General features: G+C 45.6%; 1 protein-coding gene across 1 annotated transcript; it reads left to right on the forward strand.

The window, feature by feature from the left end:
• Window positions 1-3,374: 3,374 nt before the first annotated feature.
• Window positions 3,375-25,636, forward strand: ccar2 (cell cycle and apoptosis regulator 2). The gene is made up of 19 exons (XM_035775741.2): window positions 3,375-3,605; window positions 9,765-9,838; window positions 9,915-10,000; window positions 10,216-10,336; window positions 10,546-10,693; window positions 11,116-11,215; window positions 11,305-11,442; window positions 11,551-11,764; window positions 15,048-15,158; window positions 17,718-17,887; window positions 18,063-18,186; window positions 18,675-18,803; window positions 18,923-19,018; window positions 19,104-19,257; window positions 19,355-19,413; window positions 22,367-22,598; window positions 22,718-22,933; window positions 23,105-23,259; window positions 23,367-25,636. Exons 2-19 carry the CDS (start codon window positions 9,827-9,829, stop codon window positions 23,409-23,411), a joined length of 2,310 nt encoding a protein of 769 aa, XP_035631634.2. The 5' UTR covers window positions 3,375-3,605; window positions 9,765-9,826; the 3' UTR covers window positions 23,412-25,636.
• The last annotated feature ends 712 nt before the right edge of the window (window positions 25,637-26,348 follow it).

A 26,348-nucleotide genomic window follows, 5' to 3' on the forward strand; every position in this document is an offset into this window, starting at 1 on the left:
TGTCAGTTAGATTTTACTCCAGCTGGACGTTCTGTCAGTTAGATTTTACAGTTTCACAATTCCACAGAACACCAAAGTTAAAACACCCCAAATGTAATGAAAATCATCTAAATGTATTTTGTGTGTTCAGACGCCCTGTGTGGACAGTCATGGAACTTTATAACAATCTGATTAAATGAACATTTTTCAGTGAAAACTTGTAAATCGACCCAATTCGACTGGAACACATCAGGACGGTTAAATAATATCTAGCTAGCTACATACTATGCATAATTTGGTTAATTCCATTTACTCTTGAATATGTAAATTAGTTAAAATTCAGGACGATTGACAGGCAAAGTAAACACATTCACAAGCTAATGTTGGCTAGCTAGGTTAGAGATCCTAGCTGCTTTCAGTGTCTACTGATGTATGGTTCTGTAACCGTTTGATATCACAATTGAGGTCATGCGATTTAACACTTCATTTATCCTCATATTTTCACCGGAGAGAAGATAATCTAAACCCATTTCATGGAACTGCAGCCTGTCGGTAGCCATCTCTTGTCTCTAGTGCTTGACTAGTTCAAATCAAATCAAATCAAATTTATTTATATAGCCCTTCGTACATCAGCTGATATCTCAAAGTGCTGTACAGAAACCCAGCCTAAAACCCCAAACAGCAAACAATGCAGGTGTAAAAGCACGGTGGCTAGGAAAAACTCCCTAGAAAGGCCAAAACCTAGGAAGAAACCTAGAGAGGAACCGGGCTATGTGGGGTGGCCAGTCCTCTTCTGGCTGTGCCGGGTAGAGATTATAACAGAACATGACCAAGATGTTCAAATGTTCATAAATGACCAGCATGGTCGAATAATAATAAGGCAGAACAGTTGAAACTGGAGCAGCAGCACAGTCAGGTGGACTGGGGACAGCAAGGAGCCTTCATGTCAGGTAGTCCTGGGGCACGGTCCTAGGGCTCAGGTCAGTTGAAACTGGAGCAGGAGCATGGCCAGGTGGACTGGGGACAGCAAGGAGTCCTCATGTCAGGTAGTCCTGGGACATGGTCCTAGGGCTCAGGTCCTCCGAGAGAGAGAAAGAAAGAGAGAAGGAGAGAATTAGAGAACGCACACTTAGATTCACACAGGACACCGAATAGGACAGGAGAAGTACTCCAGATATAACAAACTGACCCTAGCCCCCCGACACATAAACTACTGCAGCATAAATACTGGAGGCTGAGACAGGAGGGGTCAGGAGACACTGTGGCCCCATCCGAGGACACCCCGGACAGGGCCAAACAGGAAGGATATAACCCCACCCACTTTGCCAAAGCACATCCCCCACACCACTAGAGGGATATCTTCAACCACCAACTTACCATCCTGAGACAAGGCCGAGTATAGCCCACAAAGATCTCCGCCACGGTACAACCCAAGGGGGGCAACCCAGACAGGCCGAACACAACAGTGAATCAACCCACCCAGGTGACGCACCCCCCCCCAGGGACGGCACGAGAGAGCCCCAGCAAGCCAGTGACTCAGCCCCCGTAACAGGGTTAGAGGCAGAGAATCCCAGTGGAATTACTAGTTCCACTAGTAATCACAGCCACAAAGTCAAAATTGGTGCCTGGTGCTCCCACGCGCGTGTACTTCGCTAGAATTACACGTTAGTTCATCACGTGAACACAGTGACGCGAAAAAAAGGAGGACCGTGTTCGAGAAGATGAATTGTATTGTATTATATTGTATAAAAATAGGTCTCTGTTTTTAGAATATTGGTTCCGAAATAATATCCTATTGGTGAGCCAACTGGTAAAGAATTCTTATCACTTTACAAGGTCCCTGTAACACCTAAAGATTTTGCAATTGTTCAGGTGTTGCTATGTTATTCAGGAACATGTCAAGACCTGACCCTCAGAGCCTACCTTCTGTTGACCCTGTTGACTCATCAGTCGGAAAGATTTGTTTCTCTTTTGGTCCTTTTGGTCCATTCAACAACAGAGCGATACGATCCTTGTTTCAGCAGGATGTTGTATGTTGATGCCTTATGTCATGCCTTATTGGAATGGATTTATTGATAATATTTATTGGAAAAAAGTTTGGATGTTGCCACACACATACCTACTTGTTAACAAAATTAAGGACGTTTCCTTTAAAATTATTCATAAATATTATCCTGCCAACCACTATATGAAGAAGTTTAAGGAAAACATAAACTCAAATTGCTCATTTTGTAATGACCACCCAGAAACAGTTGTGCATCTTTTTTGGCATTGTATGCATGTAAGAAAACTGTGGCAAGACATCAGTAGGTTTATAATTGAACACATTTATGAAGATTTTACACTATTGTGGAGCGATGTACTGTTTGGATTCTTTACATATAATTGAAATAAGCGTAATAATTTTTATGTAATTAATTTAATTATTCTTTTGGCCAAATTTCATATACACAAATGTACATTTACAAACAGAAAACCACATTTTCGTACCCTACAAAAATAAATTGAACTGTATTTTAAGAAGGTTAAATGCTCTACTAACAAAAACGCTGTTAGAATTGTAAGCATATGCATGTCCCTTAAGGTCCTTGTGTAATTGTAATGTGATATTGTACCCCCTAGCTCGATTGTCTATTGTTTGTAATCTATGTATGCTTGTGTTCCCTCGTGTGCTTTATGTATTGATTTGATATTAATAAAAATAAATACAATTTAAAAAAATTAAAAAATGTTCGAGAGGATCAAAACCGTAATGTATCATGGGTAATTTATTACTGACTGACCTACAAATATAATGAATGGGTAGTTAGTAATGATACTACAAGGTTATTTGTAGATGCGTCAGTAGGCAGTGGCCTGCACTGTCAAATAAACACAATAATAGCACAGGTGGAACAATGGGTTAGTTATAACAAATATTTGATGATAGAGGCCTCTTGGGCCCAAAATGCCGTTTTAGCATGGCCAGCGCCATTGAGGGCTACCACCATTTTAATGTAGTCAACCACAGATTATCCATTTTATTGGCGAGATACTCAACTGGCCGCTCTAATGTTGAAAATAAATGTATTCAAAGATGGAAGGCAGTCGGGAGGAGGCAAGATCAGGTGGGACTATTCTGGCCAATGAGAGGGCAGATATTAAGTATTTTTCCAATGATTTATGTATTATTCTCAAAGTTGGCGGGATTTCACGTATCCTACTTATATCAGAACACTCGTAACAACCTAAGCATTACGATACTTATATTCGATCAAATAAGCTACACGTAGCAAATAAGCCATTACATTTTTTGTTGACCAATTTCGGCACTCTCTCATTGACCTCCATACAAAAATGCATCACTTGGTGAGCGAAAGAAACGAATCAACGCCACCTGCTGGAGAATATAGATTTTTGTCCCAGTTGTCCCTTGCTTCGCCTCTTCCTCTTTGCCTCCGCACATTAGTGTTCTAATCATTAGCCGTAGGTGCCTCCCCGTTTCGTTACGTTTTCTTCCGTTTATGAAACTTTTAGCAACATAATCTGCGTAATTATTACACCCCATGTAGCGACTGCTCCACTTCAAAACATAAAAACCACTAACGTTTTGCCAGAGAAGGATTGCAAGGAGAGTTTGTGCCAGAGTGAGTACTGTTGCTAGCTAGCTACCTAATTTGCTATTTTTTCGAAATCATAATTACAAACGTATAGCTAGCTAGATCGCTGTGTCCAAAGTGACCGTTTGGTGGTGGTAGTTACATATAATCTCAATTATAGCTATCAGTATTGAAGCTAGCTAACATTTTTTTGTAGTAGCCAGGATCATCAACGTTAGATGAATGTGTTCGTTCATCTAGTCAGTTAGCTAGCTAGCCCAGGTTCTTATGCTCCAATCAATGATGCACAGATCTTACAGCGTAAAGTATTGCCCATGAGTTTTAGCTAGCTAACTCGCTAGGTTATTCACCATGGCGTCAACCATCTGGGCCCAATATAATTATTATTTTTAATATTTCTATTGACCTGAACATTGGGTCCAGTTGATTATAAGAGGAGTCTTTTTTTTGGTTTAGTATGTACTTAACACCATAAAAGGTCTGACGACCCTCTACCCTTCCTGGGCTAAAGACCCTCTTGCAGTTTTCCTGCCAACCAAGCAATATATCTAGCCATTTATGGGCTTTTGCTCAGCAACATGACATATTCGTGAGCATGGATAGGTAGGCAGATACTACATGCATGCTGTAGATTTGCTATCTCAATGTAGTGATTGAGGGGTAACAGCTCAAGTGAAGTTTGAATCAGTGACCCAGTGGTTATAGGGAAAGTGAACTTCACAGAGAAAGGGGGAGAATCAGAAGTGGGCTAATTGAGTGGTTGTCATGTGCAAAAAGAACAAAGATGTACATATGGATCACTCCAATATATTGGTATCACTCCACGGTGGAGGGATACATCCGAGGTGAGGATTTACAGATTGACTCCCGTGTACACCTGTGTCACGGCTGGGGTCCGCCCCTATATATAGACCCCATGGCTGCGACACACATTCATCATTTTTGAGGCGCCTCTAGCACCGTAGAGGATTGGAGTGATCCATATATATCACATAACCGTGGTTACATATGAAACCTTATATGTTTCACTGTATTGGATCACTCCAATATATTGGTATACCCGTACCAGATTAGTCGGTGCTAGAGGGAACTGGCCAGCCAGTGGCAAAGTCCCAGCGTGGGACCGAGACGCAGGGGTCGTCATTGTGGAAGAGGGGTCCCGGCACAGTCTCCGGAAGGGGAGACGATGCCCAGGACCGCTGAACCAACCGCAGAGGGAGGTGCCACATTTACCTGATAGTACCTAGTAAAGGCATAAGAGGAAGCGCCGATATCACTGAGGGGCACTCATCTGAGGAGTGCCCAGGACGCAGCCACACCTCGTGTTTAATATGCCACCACAGATCCCAGCACTGGCATTCCAGCCAGGCGGTAATCTACCGTAATCGTGTCCACGATCCAATGAGAGAGCCTCTGCTTTGATAGCCCAGCCCCCAGGACCTTCTCACCATAGCAGACAAAGAGCTGGTCTGTTGATCTCACTGACCGTGTCTGCTCCACATAGGCAGCCAGTATCCGCATAGGGCACACCATGCCGGAGGGAGGCCCAGACACCACCGCCACTGCCGGGGGGTTGTAAGCAGAACTTTCGGGAGGAATGAAGGGTTGGGACGGAGAGATATACTCCTCCCACCGGGCTCCATCCGGTAGCACTCAGAACTTACCGAAAAAGCATGGTGCTCACCCACCCTCTTCACTACTAAGAAAACCACCTTCATTCATAGAGAGGTGTTTCATTGAGGCAGACTCCAACGGTTTGAAAGGCGGCTTTGCCAAGCTGCCAAGACCACATCCAGATCTTAGCTCGCCGTTGAGCGGGTCCTAGTGGGATGCAGGCGACAAACCCCCTTCATAAACCTGGAGAACAAGGCATTGCGCCCCACCGACCTGTCCATCCACCCCACATGGCAAGCAGATATAGCGGCCAAATACCCTCTGTGTAGAGGCTGCCATGCCCTCATCCAAGCGAGACTGTAGGTATTGGAGAACATACTGCACCCCGCATGACTCGGGCACAACCTCAATACCAGTGCACCAAGAGCAGAACAAACGCCAGTGCAACTGGTATGCCGCGGTTGTAGCCGGTGCCCTTGTGCTCTGCATGGTGTTCTTTACGTCCTCCTGTAGTCCTAACATGGACCACCGTTCAACGGCCAAGCCCACAGACTGAGGCGGTGCGGTCTCAGATGCCACAGAGTTCCCCCGGCAGGCCGGGTCTCAGGGGCAGTTGCCAAGGTGTCCCAGACAACATGGACGGGAGAAGGCTAAACCAGGGTTGTCTTGGCCAGTATGGGGCCACCAGCAGCAGACAATGCTCCGCCATCCTGGCCCTGTCAGGCACAGCCTGGATCAGGGGAAAAAGAGGGGGTAATGCGAAAAGCTCCAGCCCTGGCCAATCGTGAGCCAGAGAATCCAATCCTAGAGGCCCTGGTGGATCCGACATGGAGTACCACAGGGGGCTGTGTGCATTGCTCATGGAGGCAAACTGATCCATCTGCGCACTACCGAAATTGACCCACAGGTGCTGCACGACCTGGGGATGTAGGCTCCAGTACCTAGGTGGTGGGCCCTCCCTCGAGAGCTAATCCGCAGCCACATTCAGGATGCCAGTGTGCTGCACATAGAGACACTAGACTTCCCTGAGCCCAGAGAAGGAGCTCCCATGCCATAAGATGGAGGCGGTGGGACCTCAGGCCACCCTGTGGTGTTGTCTGTTCTCACCAGGACATGCCCCCACCCCCCAGCCGATCTGGGAGGCGTCTGTGCTGACCAGCTCCCGGCGGCACATCCTCAGCATCTCCACCCCACCTGAGAGAAAGTAGTGACAGCTCCACTTTAACAATCCCTTGAGGCACTGTGAGGTCACCCGCAGTTGGCGTTGGCGCTTCGGGTGCAGCTAGTGGGATTTGAAACACCGCTGAAGAGGCCGGAGATGGAGCAGGCCCAGGGGAATCAGCAACGTGGCCGCTGTCAGCAAGCCCAACCGGTGTTAGCAGGTCAGGGCGGATACCACCCACCCACCCCTGCCGAAAGTGTTCTAGGCAAGATTAGATCGCCTGAACCCTTCTGATGGACAGGCGTGCTCTCATGAGGACTGAGTCCAGTTCAGCCACCCTTTGAGTGGGCATCAGATGACTCTTCTTGCCGTTTACAGTAATGCCCAGCCCGACGATGTGGGTCAGGAGCATCACTCTCTGACAGGACCTGGGTCAGCCAATCGTCCAGGTAATTGAAGATCAACAATCCTTGGGACGTGAGAGGTGCCAGGACAGGATCCATGTACTTTGTAAAAGTGCAGGCTGCCAAGGTGATGCTGATGGGAAGAACCCTGAATTCGTAAGCCGTCCCTTCGAAAGCAAATCGGAGGTACTGCAAGTGAGCTGGGTGAACAGGAATATGGAAATACGCATCCCTCAGGTCCAGCGTCACATACCACTGGTCCCTGGACATGCCTGCAACAAGTGGGCTGGGGACAGCATGTGGAACCTCTACCTTCAAGTACCCATTGAGGTTGCAGAGGTCCATAATCGGTCAAAACCCTCTATCTTTTTGGGACCAGTAGAACCCACCTTTCTGATGTCTCGATCCTGCGGATGGCACCCTTGTCCAGGAGTGAGGAGATCTCCATCAGCAGGGTTTTCTTCGGGGGTCGGCCACCGGAATTGGAGTCGGTACCCCTCGCATTGTGGATACCCCACTTTGCCCTTTGATACCGGGAGAAGCGATCGGGGAAGGGTGTGTTATGGGGCCTGCCTCTACTCTGGTGCCCCGAGCGCCTGGGTCCCCCAGGCACGTCCCTATGGCGGTGGCGGTTGACACCATCACACCTGTCACAAAGAGAAGCCGTAAGCTCATCCAAGCCAACAAGGCCACGGAGGGGCGTCAGGGGTCCAACGCCCTGGAAGAGCTTATTTTGTGTCCTGCTTGGAGGAATAGGAACCCGGTGAGGGATAAATTACCCAGTACCTCTGGAAAGAAAAAGAAAAAAAGGGGAAGACCCATGTGGGGAAAAACAGGCTGTTGCTTCATCGCACGCTGTGCCCCTCCCCGCTGTCGTCCCTTAGCAAGAGGCGATGGGGCAGGAGAAGGGCCCCACTGTTGTTCGGGTGCAGGTGGGTGGCGACGGTCTGCCTTGGACCCGGGGCCTGAGGAGGTAGCATGAACTGGTTGACTGGCAAATGTGCTCTGGAGAGCACCTAGCAGACGGGACTGGGCTAGCCAGAGATGGGACTGGGCTAGTCAGAGATGGTGCCGGGAGGTTACCACCTGCGCCATGGCCCGTCTGTTGGCTCAGGCCACATCCCTTTGGAGCAGGGAGAGCAGGCGAGACATCTCCATCGCTTCCCGGAGGAGCTCCTCTGTGCCCTCCTGCAGTCGGGGCAACAGAGTGCGCAGGTAGGCCTGCAGCAGCATGGCCGTATTGGTAAGGTTGCCAAGAGAGCAGAGGGACCCATATGTGGCTTTCAAGTCTGCATCAAAGACATTTCGGGGATTCCGGCTTCAGTCGCGGTTTCCACCCTATAATCCCTTGGTCCAGGAGGACCATGGCAGGACCATGTTGTCCATAGTCGGGTACTTCCGGAGGCCGAGTGACTCCACGTCCGCAACATATCTCCATGGTCTAGTCTTTGCTGTGAGTCAGAAGCGCCCCCGGGCAGAGGCCCAGCCTTCATGCAAGGCCTTGCGGAACTCAGCAGAGATGGGGTCAGATGGAGAGTCCTCACTGTCCACCAGTTTGATGTCCATCTCAGCGGCTACCTGAGTGAGTAGGCTCCTTATAGCCTCTCGAGCTGCTGGGGGCGATGAAGCCCCGTTGCCAGCTTCTGATGGCCTGGTCGCCCCGCTCATGGTGGTGAACAGCGCCAGCATCGTCCCCCAGGAACAGCCTATCACTACCAACAGGGAACAGCTGTCGTCGCCATCGACGCTATCAGCCTCCGGATGCAAGGCATGTACCTTCAGTTCAAGGTGGTCCCAGCGGTCTGACTCATACCCCCGTCCAGGACTGGCAGCAGAAGAGCCCAGTAGAGAGGCCTGAGGTGGCTTCGGCCACGCTTCCTGGGAGGGGTACTGGGCCCAGGGATTAACAGCTCGCTGCGCACCACTCCTGAGGGAGGGAGCTCGTCCCCAGCCTGAGCACGAGGTTGGCCAACCCACTCACGCCAGGTGCAGGCGTTCTGAGAACACCACACAAAACAGGGATCCAGTAGGGCGTTCCACCGCCCTCTCCGTGTGGCTCAAACGCAGGCAGTGCATACACGAGGTATGCAGATCCCCAGGGGGGAAGCCACCATCACATCTGTCACAAAGGGAAGCCATAAGCTCAGCCAAGCCAACAAGGCCACGGCGCAGGGATCCGACACCCTGGAAGGGCTTATGTCGTGACCCACTTAGAGGAATAGGAACCCGGTGAGGGATAACTTACCCAGTACCTCTGCAAAAACCGGGGAAGACCCATGTGGGAAAAACAGGCAGACAAAAAAACAGCAACCAGGATTTAATTTGTATGTTTTTATTTTGTATTTTTACTGCATTTATTACCTTTTTAATATCCAAGCCGTAAAAACAGCACTATATCATGGAGTAGCTTCGTTAAGGAACTTCAAAGTTAATGTCTCAACGTAGTGGAAGCCCACTAAAATACTCTTACACTCTGCAGGGGAAAGAACAAGAAAAAACCTTGCAGGATAATTAGCAGAGAACCAATTCACAACACACACATTGAACAAGCTAGTGGGCAAGTTGTGTAAGGTAAATTACAGTTTGTGGCAACGAGCCACCGCTAACGAAACACAAGTACGACAAGCCACGGGCGGAAGATACAGATCAACCGCGCGCATTGAGTGGAGCACTCGAGGAGAGGCGGCCATGTGGCCAGCTGCTCCAGGCTGCAAACAGCCAGTGAGTATACTTCCACGCAAGATATTACACTTACCAGTGACTTACCAAGCGAACTAGGGAAAGGTTGTACTTCAAACCATATGGACGTCTGCCGAGAAAATGAAAGAGAACGTGTGCCTATATATAGGGGCAGACCCCAGCCGTGACACAGGTGTACACGGAAGTAAATCTGTAAATCCTCACCTCGGATGTATCCCTCCACCAAAGAGTGATACCAATATATTGGAGTGATCCAATATAGTGAAACATAACTAGAATAATTATATTTCTATGGTTATGTGTCAGGTCTGCTCCAGAAAGAAGTAGGTCCAGACCGATCCAGCTAAGGAGTGATACTGAGCAGATACATGGATAGCCAAGTAAGACGTGTGTGTGTGTGTGTGTGTGTGTGTGTGTGTAATGCGTCTATAATGATGTGTTTGTGTTCGCTCTCAGATGAAGCAACGTGTCTTCACTGGGGTTGTGACTCAGCTCCAGGAGCATTATGGGATGGTGGACCAGGAAGTGCGTTTTCAGAAGAGGTACAAAGGACTAACACTAAGTTCCAGTAGTTATGCCCCAATTTCAAATGGACCCCTAACCCACTATTATGCACATATTTCGATTTGAGAAGCTTGGATAGGTGTAAGCAATATAGATAAAATATCCGTTTTCATTTACTAAATTATTCAATTCTATGAGGTTATTCAACTGGTGGTAAACACTGTGTGTACTGTGTTAACTCTGTGTGTGTCAGTGTGGTGAAGGGGAGAGTTCCGGCACTGGGGGAGAGGGTGCTGGTAAAGGCTGTCCTGGATCTGTCTCAATCACACAGCTGGAGCGCCCAGAGAGTACAGACCCTCGCAGAACACACACAGGTAGAGTACAGAGCCTGACCAAAGACACACAGGTAGAGTTTCTGTAGGTAATGTAGATTACTGTAGAAGGACCAGACAGTGATATTGTAGAATTTCATATTTCACCTGAGTGGTTGATTTATTATGTTAACCAATAGTGTGTCAGACAAGAGGGTTGAATAGGGATAAGGAAAAGGTATACTCTATCCTCTTCTTCCATCTCTTCTCAGACGACAAAGTTTCCTCGTCCTCTCCTGCCCTCCATGATGCCTGCACATGCACAGAAACCGGGCATTCTGGGTAGCAAGCCGCAGCCTCTCCTCAAATCTCCCAAGATCCCTCCTCTCATCCCCAGCATCCTTCACACTGTGGCCAAGCGTGAGTGAACCTGTCCCAAATCACACCCTTCTCTCCATATAGTGCATTACTTTTGATACATCTAGGTCCATTTTGATCTACCTCGGTCCATTTTGATCCACCTCGGTCCATTTTGATCCACCTCGGTCCATTTTGATCCACCTCGGTCCATTTTGATCCACCTCGGTCCATTTTGATCCACCTCGGTCCATTTTGATCCACCTCGGTCCATTTTGATCCACCTCGGTCCATTTTGAGCCACCTAGGTCCATTTTGAGCCACCTAGGTCCATTTTGAGCCACCTAGGTCCATTTTGATCCATCTAGGTCCTTTTTGATGCACCTAGGTCCTAGGGTCACAGAAAGGCCACAGAAGCCACAGAAGACTTGAACTATGTAGGGAATAGTGTTTGTTTATTTTCTTATTTCCTCTCTCACTTTCAGCGGGGTTGCTGCAGACTCCATCATGGGGGGGTCAGTTTGAGGGCTGGGGCAGAGGCATCAGGAAGAGACCTGCTGAGGCAGGGAGACGAGGAGACCGCCGGTGAGTGTGTCTGTGTGTTCTGTCTCTTTGTTCACCTCAGGGAAAATCAATTGTGTGCAATATTATTTTGTGTGTGTCATGTGTGTCAGGGAGGACAGCGGAGTGAGGGGTTGTGACCAGAAGAGGAGGAGGTGGAAGGAGGAGGAGGATAAGGGAGCACACACCAAAAAGACCTCCCCTACCCCAGTTCAGAGTCCCGCCCTCTTCTCTTGCTTCCCCAGGGATAGGTGAGTCCACTTGTCATTTATTTATTTATGCAATCAGTCAATCAAAGAATATGTAATTTTGGTAATCGATTAATCTCCAACCCGTTGTCTCCCTGCCGTCTCCCCCAGTGTGTCCTGTGACAGTCTAGAGCTACAGCGTCGCTACCCCCATCTCCCTCTCCCCCCATCCGTCTGCCACCTGTCAATCAGTTGGATTGACAGCTTTCCTCCCTCCCAGCCCCTCCCATTCCCGCTCCCACAGCCCTGCCTTTACCACATAGGCCCCGTCGAGCCTGACCAACACATACACACTGAGAGAGAGGGCGCAGAGTGCACTGTAAAGGTAAAGCACACCAAACAAACACTCTGACTCTCACCTTCCCATTCACCACCTGTGTGTCTTGTTTGCCCACTGGATTTTATTATATACACACCCATCAAATGTTATAGAACACCTACTCATTCAAGGGTTTTTCTTTATTTGCACTATTTTCTACATTGTAGAATAATAGTGAAGACATCAAAACTATGAAATAACACATATGGAATCATGTAGTAACCAAAAGGGGGGGTATACAGAAGATATCCCTATTTGGTAAAATGCTAAGTCTTTTAAGATGGCAAGAACAGCTCAAATAAGCAAAGAGAAATGTCATTACTTTAAGACATGAAGGTCAGTCAATATCGAAAATGTAAAGAACCTTGAAAGTTTCTTAAGGTGCAGTCGCAAAAACCATCAAGCGTTGTGATGAAACTGGCTCTAATGGGGACCACCACAGGAAAGGAAGACCCAGAGTTACATCTGCTGCAGAGAATAAGTTCATTAAAGTTAACAGAAATTGCAGCCCAAATAAATGCTTCACAGAGTTCAAGTAACAGACACATCTCAACACCAACCGTTTAGAGGAGACTGTGTGAATCAGGCCTTCATAGTCGCATTGCTGCAAAGAAACCACTACTAAAAGAAACACGAGCAATGGACATTAGACCGGTGGAAATTTGTCCTTTGGTCTGGAGTCCAAATTGGAGATTTTTGGTTCCAACCGCCGTGCCTTTGTGAGACGCGGTATTGGTGAACGGATAATCTCCGCATGTGTATTTCCCACCATAAAGCATGGAGGAGGAGGTGTCATGGTGTGGGGGTACTTTGCTGCTGACACTGTGATTTATTTATAATTCAAGGCACACTTAACCTCTCTAGGGTACGTGGGACGTAGCGTCCCACCTCAACAGCCAGTGAAACTGCAGGGCGCCAAATTCAAAACAAAAGAAATCCCATATTTAAAATTCCTCAAACATATATGTATTTTGCCATTTTAAAGAAACACTTGTTGTAAATCCAGCCACAGTGTCCGATTTTTAAAAGGCTTTACGACGAAAGTAAACCAAATGATTATGTTAGATGAGTGCCTATTCACAGAATAACAGCCATTTTTCCAGCCAAAGAGAGGAATCACAAAAAGCAGAAATATAGATAAAATTCATCACTAACCTTTGATGATCTTCATCAGATGACACTCATAGGACTTTATGTTACACAATACATGTATGTTTTGTTAGGCAAAGTTCATATTTATATCCAAAAATCAGAGTTTACATTGGTGCGTTACTACGTTCAGAAGTTCTAAAACATCCGGTGATTTTGCAGAGAGCCACATCAATTTACAGAAATACTCATCATAAACATTGCTAAAAGATACAACTGTTATGCATGGAATTTGGGATGCACTTCTCAATGCAACCGCTGTGTTAGATTTCTAAAAAGCTTTACGGAAAAAGCAAACAATGCAACGATCTGAGTTCGGCGCTCAGATCCCAATCAAGACAAATGTATCCGCCATATTGTGCATTCAACAGAAGTAAGAAACAACATTATAAACATTCACTTACTTTGATCTTCATCAGAATGCACTCCCAGGAATCCCTGTTCCACAATAAATGTTTGTTTTGTTCGATAATGTCCATAATTTATGTCCAAATTCCTCCTTGTTCTTCTAGCGTTCAGTACACTTTCCAAACTCACGACGCGCGGGCCAGTACGGACGAAAAGTTAAAGTTCCCTAAAAACATGACAAACGAAGTATTGAATCGACAGAGCCTGGGTGCGAACCCAGAGTCTCTGGTGGCACAGCTAGCGCTGCGTTGCAGTGCCCTTGACCACTGCGCCACCCGGGAGGCCTCTTTAGGATGTTTTTAACATAATTCTTCAATAATGTTCCAACTGGAGAATTCCTTTGTCTTCAGAAGTGTGAACGCATGAACGCGCATGGTCAGCGCAAGTTCAGGCCATGGTAGACCTTACTCAATCCCCTCTCATTCGGCCCCACTTCACAGTAGAAGCATCAGACAAGGTTCTAAATACTGTTGACATCTAGTGGAAGCATTAGGAAGTGCAACATTACCAATATCCCACTGTATCTTCAATAGGAGCTGAGTTGAAAATCGACCAACCTCAGATTTCTCACTTCCTGATTGGAAGTTCTGAGTCCTGTTACACTCACAGACATCATTCAAACAGTTTTAGAAACGTCAGAGTGTTTTCTACCCAAATCTACTAATAATATGCATATTCTAGCTTTTTTGGTTTTGTAGCAGGCCGTTTACTCTGGGCATGCTTTTCATACGGACATGAAAATACTGCCCTCTACCCCAAAGAAGTTAACTAGCATGGCTACTACAGTATTCTGCAGTGATACGCCATCCCACCTGGTTTTGGGCTTAGTCCCATTATCATTGTTTTTCAACAGGACAATGACCCAACACCTCCAGGTTGTGTAAGGGCTGATGGAGTGCTGCATCAGATGACCTGGCCTCCACAATCCCCCGACCTCAACCAAATTGAGATGGTTTGGGATATGAGTTCGTCAATGAAGGAAAAGCAGGAAAAGCATTCCAAGTGAAGCTGGTTGAGAGAATGCCAAGAGTGTGCAAAGCTGTCATCAAGGCAAAGGGTGGCTATTTGAAGGATCTCAAATATAAAATATATATTGAATTGTTTAACAATATTTTTGGTTACTACATGATTCCATATGTGTTAATTCATAGTTTTGATGTCTTCACTATTATTCTACAATGTAGAAAATTGTAAAAATAAAGAAAACCGTGAGTGAGTAGGTGTTCTATAACATTTGACGGGTAGTGTATATATATTTTTTAAATGTAACCTTTTATTTACCTAGGCAAGTCAGTTAAGAACAAATTCTTATTTACATTTTTTTTTATTTTACCTTTATTTAACTAGGCAAGTCAGTTAAGAACAAATTCTTATTTTCAATGACGGCCTAGGAACAGTGGGTTAACTGCCTGTTCAGGGGCAGAACGACAGATTTGTACCTTGTCAGCTCGGGGATTTGAACTTGCAACCTTCCGGTTACTAGTCCAACGCTCTAACCACTAGGCTACCCTGCCGCCCCAGGTGTATAGTGGTTTACAATGATGGCCTTCAGTGGCCAAATCGTAACCCAGATGACGCTGGGCCAATTGTGCGCCGCCCTGTGGGTCTCCCAATCACGGCCGGTTGTGATTCGAACCAGGGTGTCTGTAGTGACGCCTCTCGCACTGAGATGCAATGCTTAAGAGCGCTGCGCCACTCGGGAACCCCTAAATGGTGTGTGTGTGTCACACAGGTGCTGCTGTTGTCCATGGCCAGTTCAGAGGAGCTGTACAGACAGTGCTGTGGGCTGCAGGACAGGAAAGAACAGCAGGAGGGTGCTATGCACCCTGCCTCTCTCATCAAGGTGAGGACGGTTACTTTGTGACTGGGTACAGCCCACTATACACCTCAACTTTGGTCAAATCATAATTACATACGAAATACAGATGAAGTCAGAAGTTTACATACACTTAGGTTGGAATCATTAAAACTCGTTTTTCAACCACTCCACACATTTCTTGTTAACAAACTATAGTTTTGGCAAGAGGGTTAGGACATCTACTTTGTGCATGAAGTAATTTTTCCAACAATTGTTTACAGACAGATTAATTCACTGTATCACAATTCCAGTGGGTCAGAAGTGTACATACACTAAGTTGACTGTGCCTTTAAACACCTTGGAAAATTCCAGAAAAGTATGTCATGGCTTTAGAAGCTTCTGATAGGCTAATTGACATAATTTGAGTCAATTGGAAGTGTACCTGTGGATGTAGTTCAAGGCCTACCTTCAAACTCAGTGCCTCTTTGTTTGACATCATGGGAAAATCAACAGAAATCAACCAAGACCTCAGAAAAAAAATTGTAGACCTCCACACATCTGGTTCATCCTTAGGAGCAATTTCCAAACGCCTGAAGGTACCACGCTCATCTGTACAAACAATAGTACGCAAGTATAAACACCATGGGACCACGCAGCCGTCATACCGCTCAGGAAGGAGACGTGTTCTGTCTCCAAGAGATGAACGTACTTTGGTGCGAGAAGTGCAAATCAATCCCAGAACAACAGCAAAGGACCTTGTGAAGATGCTGGAGGAAACGGGTACAAAAGTATCTATATCCACAGTAAAACGAGTCCTATATCGACATAACCTGAAACACCGTTCAGCAAGGAAGAAGCCACAGCTCCAAAACCGCCATTAAAAAAAGCCAGACTACGGTTTGCAACTGCACATGGGGACAAAGATCGTACTTTTTGGAGAAATGTCCTCTGGTCTGATGAAACAAAAATAGAACTGTTTGGCCATAATGACCATCGTTATGTTTGGAGGGAAAAGGGGGAGACTTGCAAGCCGAAGAACACCATCCCAACCGTGAAGCACGGGGGTGGCAGCATCATGTTGTGGGGTGCTTTGCTGCAGGAGGGACTTGTGCACTTCACAAAATAGGTTACATCAAATTTATTTATATAGCCCTTCGTACATCAGCTGATATCTCAAAGTGCTGTACAGAAACCCAGCCTAAAACCCCAAACAGCAAGCAATGTAGGTTTAGAAGCACGGTGGCAAGGAAAAACTCCCTAGAAAGGCCAAAACCTAGGAAGTAACCAAGAGAGGTGGCCAGTCCTCTTCTGGCTGTGCCGGGTGGAGATTATGACAGAACGTGGCCAAGATATTCAAATGTTCATAAATGACCAGCATGGTCGAATGATAATAAGGCAGAACAGTTGAAACTGGAGCAGCAGCATGGCCAGGTGGACTGGGGACAGCAAGGAGTCATCATGTCAGGTCATGTGAGGGCTCAGGTGCTCCGAGAGAGAGAAAGAGAGAATTAGAGAGAGCACACTTAAATTCACACAGGACACCGAATAGGACAGGAGAAGTACTCCAGATATAACACACTGACCCTAGCCCCCCGACACAAACTACTGCAGCATAAATACTGGAGGCTGAGACAGGAGGGGTCAGGAGACACTGTGGCCCCATCCGAGGACATCCCCGGACAGGGCCAAACAGGAAGGATATAACCCCACCCACTTTGCCAAAGCACAGCCCCCACAACACTAGAGGGATATCTTCAACCACCAACTTACCATCCTGAGACAAGGCTGAGTATAGCCCACAAAGATCTCCGCCACGGCACAACCCAAGGGGGGGGCGCCAACCCAGACAGGATGACCACATCAGTGAATCAACCCACTCAGGTGACGCACCCCCTCCAGGGACGGTATGAGAGAGCCCCAGTAAGCCAGTGACTCAGCCCCTGTAATAGGGTTAGAGGCATCATGAGGAAGGAAGAACATCATAAGGAAGGAAAATTATGTGGATATATTGAAGCAACATCTCAAGACATCAGTCAGGAAGTTAAAGCTAGGTCGCAAATGGGTCTTCGAAATGGACAATGACCCCAAGCATACTTCCAAAGTTGTGGCAAAATGGCTTAAGGACAACAAAGTCAAGGTATTGGAGTAGCCATCACAAAGCCCTCACCTCAATCCCATAGAAAATTTGTGGGCAGAACTGAAAAAGTGTGTGCGAGCAAGGAGGCCTACAAACTTGACTGTTACACCAGCTCTGTCAGGAGGAATGGGCCAAAATTCACACAACTTATTGTGGGAAGCTTGTGGAAGGCTACCTGAAACGTTTGACCCAAGTTAAACAATTTAAAGGCAATGCTACCAAATACTAATTGAGTGCATGTAAACTTCTGACCCACTGGGAATGTGATGAAATAAATCATTCTCTCTCCTATTATTCTGACATTTGACATTCTTAAAATAAAGTGGTGATCCTAAATGACCTAAACCAGGGAATTTTTACTTGGATTAAATGTCAGGAATGATGAAAAACTGAGTTTAAATGTCTTTCGTTAAGGTGTTTGTAAACTTCTGACTTCAACTGTACATAATCTCTCTCCCCTCTGTCAGTTCCTTTTGGGGGAGGTAGGGGGTGAGTTTCGGGCCCTTGGGGGTCCGTGGTGTCTTGAGACAGATGGCGGGGGTCCCAGTCCACTGAAGGACCCCAGGGCACTGCTGAGGACAGCCCTGCGCTGTGTGAGGGAACAGAGTGGACTGGACCTCAGCGGCTGCTCCCAGTGGTCAGTATACACACTTGCATGTTCATGATCACACAAGCACATCTTTATGCTCACACACTCTTTTGACTCTCACACAGCCAGGTAGTAAACCAGCCAATCAAATACTTGTTTTGTTTTCCCCTTTTCAACACTGTGGCACTCCATTTACAATGGGATGAACAACTCCCTCTCCCAGGTATAAGATGGCTGAGCTGAGCTATGTTTGTGAGGGGAAGCTGGAGACGGTGGTGTTTTTGTTACCTGATGTCTGGCGGATCGTACCTACAGAGGACGACTGGAGCACACTCAGGACTCAGGAGGTGAGTGTGTGTGTGTGTGTGTGTGTGAGGTGAGAGTTCGATACATATTCTGTAGTAGTCACATCTTTACCTGGCTACCCATCCACATCACTCTGGCTAAACGCCACGTCCAGATCAAATCTACGAATAGTCTGGATTTGATCTCCTTCCTGACGACTTCTCGAATGCGAACAGATTCAGACCGTTCTGATTGGTCCCAGAAACTGATGGGTTGGGACAGAGCTTGAACACACGTGGGTAAAGCAGCGTTTTGGAAATAGTAATTGGCTTTGATACTCTGATTGGTTAGAGACGATCCAGTCTCCGATGACTTGTTTTGTACAGCGGCTCTCACTTTGACATCACTGCAAACGACTTCTAGGATGGCAGTCTCAGACTGAATGTATGTAGCGATTGATAGAGCAGCGGAATTACATTCAATATGAATCATCAGGCAAGTCACAACTCACAGCCATTCTAAAGCTGCCTTGTGCGTGTTTGTCTATCAGGAGGAAGGGGCCCCTCTCCCTGCCGCTCCATGCCTGGTTGCAAGGCCTCGTCCTGGGCTAGCCCTCTGCCCCGTCCCCCTCTCCTCTCTCCTGGAGCCCCACACCTCCACAACCAAGGAGGCCTTTGAGGTAAAGTACTCCCATAGACCACACTGAGTTACACTGAGATATACTGTACTACTCCGCTTTGGAGTAGGTTAGTTGTCATGATACAACATAAATGATTATACGGACCTCTCTCTCTCTAGGTGGGCTTGCTGGCAGAGTTGTTTTGTGAGATGCTTCAGAGGGACTTTGGTCTACTGCTCTACCGCTGTCTCTGCTCTCTAACACCTACACCCACGGTACACACACACAAATTAACATGTTACCAGTTTTCTTCACTACACCTGATTTAGTCCTGCTTACATTCTCCAATCTCTTTTTCAGGAGGATGACCAGATAAAGAACGACAAAAAGCAGAGAATACGGGATGAGAGGAGTAAAAGATTTCAGGAAAGAGGAGAGAGTGGAGGGACAGCAGCGGAGGAGACTGATGACGATGGAGAAGAGATAGATGAGAAAGAGGGAGAGGGAGAAAGAGGTATGAAGATCTGAAAAGACTGGGTTGGGGGAAGTTAAATGCCAGAAGCTGTGTGTGTACTAAAATTGCTTTCTTTTCTCCTTATTTTTTTCCCCAGAGTTGTTGGGAGAGGAGGGAATTACTAGTGAGAATTCAGACTGCCTCTTAAAGCACAATGTAAGGCCCACATACACTGTAAATACTAGGGCCCCCTAGAAGTTACTATACTTCATAGAGTCACCGTGGGAAGTAGGGGTGCTGCAGCACCCTCTAAATAATTTTACTAAAAATGTTACTCCTGTCTGAACAGACATAAATAAAATAATTCAAAATACTACACATCATTTAGCCACAGAAGATGAATAGCTTCTAAAAAATAGCTGTAGATTAAGTTTGATCATAAGCACATACACTGAGTATACCAAACATTAGGAACACCTTCCTAATATTGAGTTGCACCCCCCCCCCTTCAGAAAATTATTGTTGACTCCAATGCTTCCCAGTTGAGGCACGTTGGCTGGGTGTCCTTTGGGTGGTGGAGCATTCTTGATACACACAGGTGCACCTGGCACCATACCCTGTTCAAAGGCATGTCTTGCCCATTGAACCTCTGAATGGCACACATACACAATCCATGTCTCAATTGTCTCAATGCTTAAAAATCCTTCTTTAACCTGTCTCCCCTTCATCTTCACTGATTGAAGTGGATTTAATAAGGCATCAATACGGGATCATAGCTTTCACATGGATTGATCTGGTCAGTATCATGGAAGAGCAGCTATTTTAAATGTTTTGTACATTCTGTGTAAAGTCGGTAAGGCTGCAATGTGGGCAGCACATGAGCCAAATATAGAACCGCTTGTTCCTTTATGGCCATAGACATATCAACCATAGAAGGGTTTGGAACCTCTAACCCTGGCAATTTGACTGTTAAACCCATGGGTACATTAGTAATGGCTGCCTTTGAATGGGAACTGCCATCTATGGATGGTATTTGACTGTTAAACTCATGGGTACATTAGTAATCTCTGCCTGTACTGACATGAATGGGAACTGCCATCTATGAATTGTATTAGTAAACTTGGTTGCGGCGGTCAGTTTGTCTTTCGCATATTTAAAAAGACAATCACGGGACAGACGTACAGTTTGGAATGCAAATGCCTAATCTGTCTGTAGAACCTAAAACAATATTTCTCAACTCCCAATTATGAGCAAACAGCACTGTTTTTCAAAGTAGCTTATCCCCGGTGAGTAGCATAGGCTTCATCTTTAGTGTCTTTAGTGCCACTGGAAAGGTCATTTAATAGCCCTTTAGCCTGTAATAAATATATATACAATGCCTTCAGAAAGTATTCAGACCCCTTGATTTTTTCCCAAATGTTGTTAGGTTTACAGCCCCCAATCTACACACATTACCCCATAATGACAAAGCAAAAACAGGTTTTTGGAAATGTAAAAAAAAAAAAATTAGCAATTACAGCCTTGAGTCTTGGGTATGACACTACATGCTTGGCACACCTGTATTTGGGGAGTTTCTCCCGTTCTTCTCTGCAGATTCTCTCAATTCCTGTCAGGTTGGATGGGGAGTGTTGCTGCACATCAATTTTCAGGTCTCTCCAGCTGTTCGATGGGGTTCAAGTCCGGGCTCTTCCTGGCCACTCAACGACATTCAGAGACTTGTCCCAATGCCACTCCTGCCTTGTCTTGGCTGTGTGCTTAGGTTCGTTGTCCTGTTGAAGGTGACCCTTCGCACCAGTCTTAGGTCCGGAGCGCTCTGGACCAGGTTTTCATCAAGGATCTCTGTACTTTGCTCCGTTCATCTTTCTCTTGATCCTGACTAGTCCCCTAGTCCCTACTGCTGAAAAATATTCCCACAGCATGATGCTGCCAAAATCATGCTTCACCGTAGGGATGGTGCCAGGTTTCCTCCAGACGTGACACTTGTCATTCAGGCCAAAGAGTTCAATCTTGGATTCATCAGACCAGAGAATCTTGTTTCTCATGGTCTGAGATTCTTTGAGTGCCCTTTGGCAAACTCCAAGCGGACTGTCATGTGCCTTTTACTGAGGAGTGGCTTCCGTCTGGCCACTGTACCATAAAGGCCTGAATGGTAGACTGCTGCAGAGATGGTTGTCCTTCTGGAAGACTCCCATCTCAACAGAGGAACTCTAGAGCTTTGTCAGTTTGGGCGGCCAGCTCTAGGAAGAGTTGGTGGTTTCAAACTTCTTCCATTTAAGAATGATGGAGACCACTGTGTTCTTGGGGACTTTCAATGCTGCAGAAATATTTTGGTACCCTTCCCCAGATCTGTGCCTCGACACAATCCTGTCTCGGAGCTCTACGGACAATTCCTTTGACCTCATGGCTTGGTTTTTGGTCTGACATGCACTGTCAACTGTGGGACCTTTATATAGACAGGTGTGTGCCTTTCCAAATCATGTCCAATCAATTGAATTTACCACAGGTGGACTCCAATCAAGTTGTAGAAACATCTCAAGGATGATCAGTGGAAACAGGATGGACCTGAGCTCAATTTGAGTCTCATAGCAAAGGGTCTGAATACTTATGTAAATAAGGTAGTTCTGTTTTTATTTTTTATAGATTTGCTCAAATTGATTACCTGTTTTCGCTTTGTTATTATGGGGTATTGTGTGTAGATTACTGAGGACATTGTTGTATTGAATCCATTTTAGAATAAGGCTGTAACTTAACAAAATGTGGAAAAAGTCAAGGGGTCTGAACTTTCCAAAGGCACTGTATCCTAATATTGTACAATCTGTCTCTTCATTGGCCAGGGCTATTGTTTGCATTCAAGACCGGGTTTTTTTTTCATTTTTTTTCTTCAGTTTGTCATGTAAATGACGTAGAATTGCAGGAAATGCGTTTATAAAAGGCCTCCAAAAATCTGGACCCTGCTAAATAAATCTGTGTGGAAATTCCAAAAATGCCTCTGCTCAACTGTATGCCACTATGCAGATGCGATTATAGATGCATGCAATGCTTTATTAAAAAGGGGTATCTCTCCCCCCAACATCTTCCCGTGGTTATGCTTCATGGTTTCTCCTCTCTCTCCCCTTACTAACTACCTCTCTCGCTCTCCCTCTTGCTCTCTCTTTCTCCCTCTCTCTAGGTGCTGTCTCGTAGGGTGTTGTTGGCCTGTGTGTTCTTTGACAAACGGCTCACTGGAGGCCTCAGACAAGCAGACCTTCACAACATCTTACTGTCTCTAGGGCTGTGGCTCACACCCACCCAAGTCCAGGTGTTGTTGAATAAGGTGTGTGTGGAGGGGCAATGTCCATACAGGATGCTAGCCTCTCGCTGGGAGGAGACGGAACACACAGAACCTGATATCAGCATGGAAGGTTAGACACACACACACGTTCAGTATTTTTCTAATTGTTATCAGTGTGTCCCCAATGAGTGAGAGGGCAGGGGTGAGTACCGACACACACACACTCACATTAAGTCTCTTTGTCTTCAGGTAACCGTGGGTTGTTTCGTGGAGCTACAAAGAAGGAGAAGGCTTGTGGCCGGAAGTCTGGGGGATCCAGGGGGCCAGCTGCAGCTGTGGGGGCTGAGGTGGTCTCCTACAAGGGCAGTGTGGTAAACATCCCCAGCCTGCTACAGGCCCTGGAAGCAGCAGACAGAACACGGAAAGCCCTGGAGCTACGCATCGCCACCCTACAGGACGCACTGGGTACTACACACGTCTCCTTTTTTTCTCTCTCACACACTTAAACACATTTGGTTAGACTCTTATTATATATCTTGTTAATTTCGTAGACTTCTATTGGCTAACCATTTTTTTTATGCCTCTTCCCCCTCTCTGCTCCTGTTTCTTCACTGTCCCTCTCTTATTCTTTCTCAGTGGATGCTGCGGCTGTCACTCAGGGCCAGGAGGAGGGTCTTAGCAGCAGGCTGGAGAAGGTGGAACTTCGAAGCTCATCCTATGAGAAGAAGCTGAAGGAGGATGCTGATCACATGTTCGCCCTCATCCACAAAATGCAAGAAATGGTCGACAAGGTGAGACGTTAACCTATAACGGTTAGATAAACAGTAAAATGTTGATCATGTGTGAATGCACTGATTGGTCTGCCTCAATATCCTCAATATGGATTTGTTTCCCTCAGACGACAAGCCTGACTCAATCAAAAACAGCAAATGAAGAACACTGATTGGTCGGAGCAGAACAGAGAAGTGAAGATAAACTTGAAAGATTACATTATTACATACACACACGCACCAGCCGGCGTGACGGGGATGAGTGAGTGACCACACACATATACAGTCATGATGGAAAGTATTGGCACACTTGATAAAGATGAGCAAAAAAGACTATAAAAAAATGATACAATTACTGAGCTATAATGTATGCTCCCAAAATTTTTTAAATGATATGATTTTATACTAATACAACTGCTCAAAGAAAGAGATTTTGTTTTTCTCATTAGATGGGGTCGAAATTATTGGCACCCCTCTTTTCAATACTCCGGCACCTTTGTGAGGATAACGGCATAGCCTTTTTCTATAATGTTTTATGAGATTGGAGAACACATTGGGAAGGATGTTAGACCATTCCTCCATACAGACTCTTTCCAGATTATTGATATTCTTCGTCTGCGAAGACTGCCCTCTTCAATTCAAACCACAGGTTCAATTGGGTTCAAATTCGGAGATAGAGCTGGCTATTGCAAAATTTTGACTTTTGTGGTCAGTTAATCTACAAAGAAATGGTTTTGATGTGTGCTTGAGGTTATTGTCTTGCTGGAAGATCCACTTGCAGCTAAGTTTCAGCCTCCTGGCAGAGGCAACCAGGTTTTTGGCTAAAATGTCCTGGTACTGGGTAAAGTCCACCATGCCATTGACCTTAATAAGGGCCCCAGGACCAGTGGAAACCAAATAGCCCCATAACACATTTTACAGTAGGTACGGGGTTATTTTCTACATATGCAGATGCCAGACCCACCACTGGCATTTACATTTGTTGGATATCATATTTCTCCAATGCCAAATCAGTGTCTTATTTGCAATGAGAGAGCATCGCGGACCAAAGCACTGTTATAGATCACTTTATATAATCACATCAGTTTTTATTTATCTTAAAAAATAGATAGGAAGAAATACAAAGCTCTCTTGAAATGAATTATTCCTACTCTAATTTGCCTACTTTCAGCACCAGGAGCTGTCCATTTCCAATTGATTGTGCCGTGGCTGCTGCTTCAAGTTTCAGCTCCACAATGTAAATGACTGACATCTGGCTTATTGTGAGGTCAATAACTGATAAATACATCATTGGCAAGAAAAATATTGTTTTTAATCAAATCTATTATAGTAGTAACAAGCTATCAAAGTTGACCTCCATCTTTGCGCTCTCCTCAAACTGAACAGAATATAGGCTATAGGCTAGTCTGTGCACAAGAGTGCATTTTCTGGACTAGGTCTAATAAATAAATAAAAATCTGAATAAGCCATTGACTCCTCCTGAACTTCTACGGTAGTCCTGCACAGCCATTGGTTAGGCAGCACAATAACGTTTTGGATGAGCAGAGCAGGCCGGGGTTGGAATATCCATTGGTTAGGCAGCACAATAACGTTTTGGATGAGCAGAGCAGGCCGGGGTTGGAATATCCATTGGTTAGGCAGCACACAATAACGTTTTGGATGAGCAGAGCAGGCCGGGGTTGGAATATTCATTGGTTAGGCAGCACACAATAACGTTTTGGATGAGCCAGAGCAGAGCAGGCCGGGGTTGGAATATCCATTGCAGTGTGTAATTACAACCCAGTTTTATTTGCACCATCCCAGCAGCCATCTTAGAAATATAACTTTGCTCTATGCTTCTCCGAGCAGGCCTATTCTATAGGCTATGTATCATTTGATTGAACCACACTAAATAGCCTGCAAGCATACTTGATATTCCGCTCCCAGCAGAGAATCAGAGTTGAGGGGCAGAATCGGGCACACGTCAATCTATAGCCTATTAAGCAACTCATTCTAAAACGCTTTCATCAATTACATGACTCGCCCCTGGACTAGAAAAAAAAAATATATATATATATACTACCGTTCAAAAGTTTGGGGTCACTTTGACATTTCCTTGTTTTTGAAAGAAAAGCAAAGAAAAATCCATTAAAATAACATAAAATTGATCAGAAATACAGTGTAGACATTGTTAGTGTTGTAAATTACATTCTAAGTGACCCCAAACTTTTGACCGGTAGTGTATATACAAAACCCTCCTCCAGGTAACCATTCTGTAAATGTTTATCCATCCTCTACTGTAAAATATGGTGGTGGATCTTTGATAAGCTCAACATGTCAAGGATCTGATTCTGTATTGGGAATTGTCTAAGATCCCTCCCAATGTTTTCTCCAATCTAATAAAACATTTTGGAAAATATGTATTTTATTTCATGATGTCAATGTTACTGCAAACATTCTTCATTCAACAACTCCACTTCCATCTATCATTGTGATTTGGCAGGAATAAACACGTTTGAATAAAAAAATTCAGGGTAAAAAAAAAGAGTTATTTGGCATTTGTTTGTGTGATTTGACAAGAAAAAGATAAGTTAGAATTCTGGCCTTACAGACGACTCACTTTTCACACAGCAATGCAGCTAGGGGGAGCTCGAGCGCAGGCTACATAAATGATATGCCCGAGAAGCCGGTGTTTGGAGCATATGTTTGCACGGGTGTTGTTAGCTAATAACACCGGCTAAGAGTGCATTTTCACTTTTATACAACGGGTTACCAATATATTCAAATAATGACTGACATAGTTTATTCATAATATTTCATCCTTCCACAAGATGTAGTCCCGACACAAATCTAGGGTTTGCTACCCAAGCCAGCAGGTTCGGTTTCCGGAGACGTGACTGTTTCGTCTTTTTGTTCTGTATCTATGGACGTGACCCAGTAGTTCGTTCTAAATGTTACATTGCCATACTCGCTGAACGTTATTTTCCCTTGCTTGCTAGCTGGCCAAGTACGGCTAACTTGCAGTCGCGTCAAACAGTGCAGACAGAATAACAACAGTAACGTTAGATGCATTTGTTTAATCTGTTTTCTTGTGACATTTATTTGGACACCTCCATAACAATGAGCTAATG

Source organism: Oncorhynchus keta, chromosome 9 (genome assembly GCF_023373465.1).
Source record: "Oncorhynchus keta strain PuntledgeMale-10-30-2019 chromosome 9, Oket_V2, whole genome shotgun sequence".
In the NCBI taxonomy this organism is placed as follows: domain Eukaryota; kingdom Metazoa; phylum Chordata; class Actinopteri; order Salmoniformes; family Salmonidae; genus Oncorhynchus; species Oncorhynchus keta.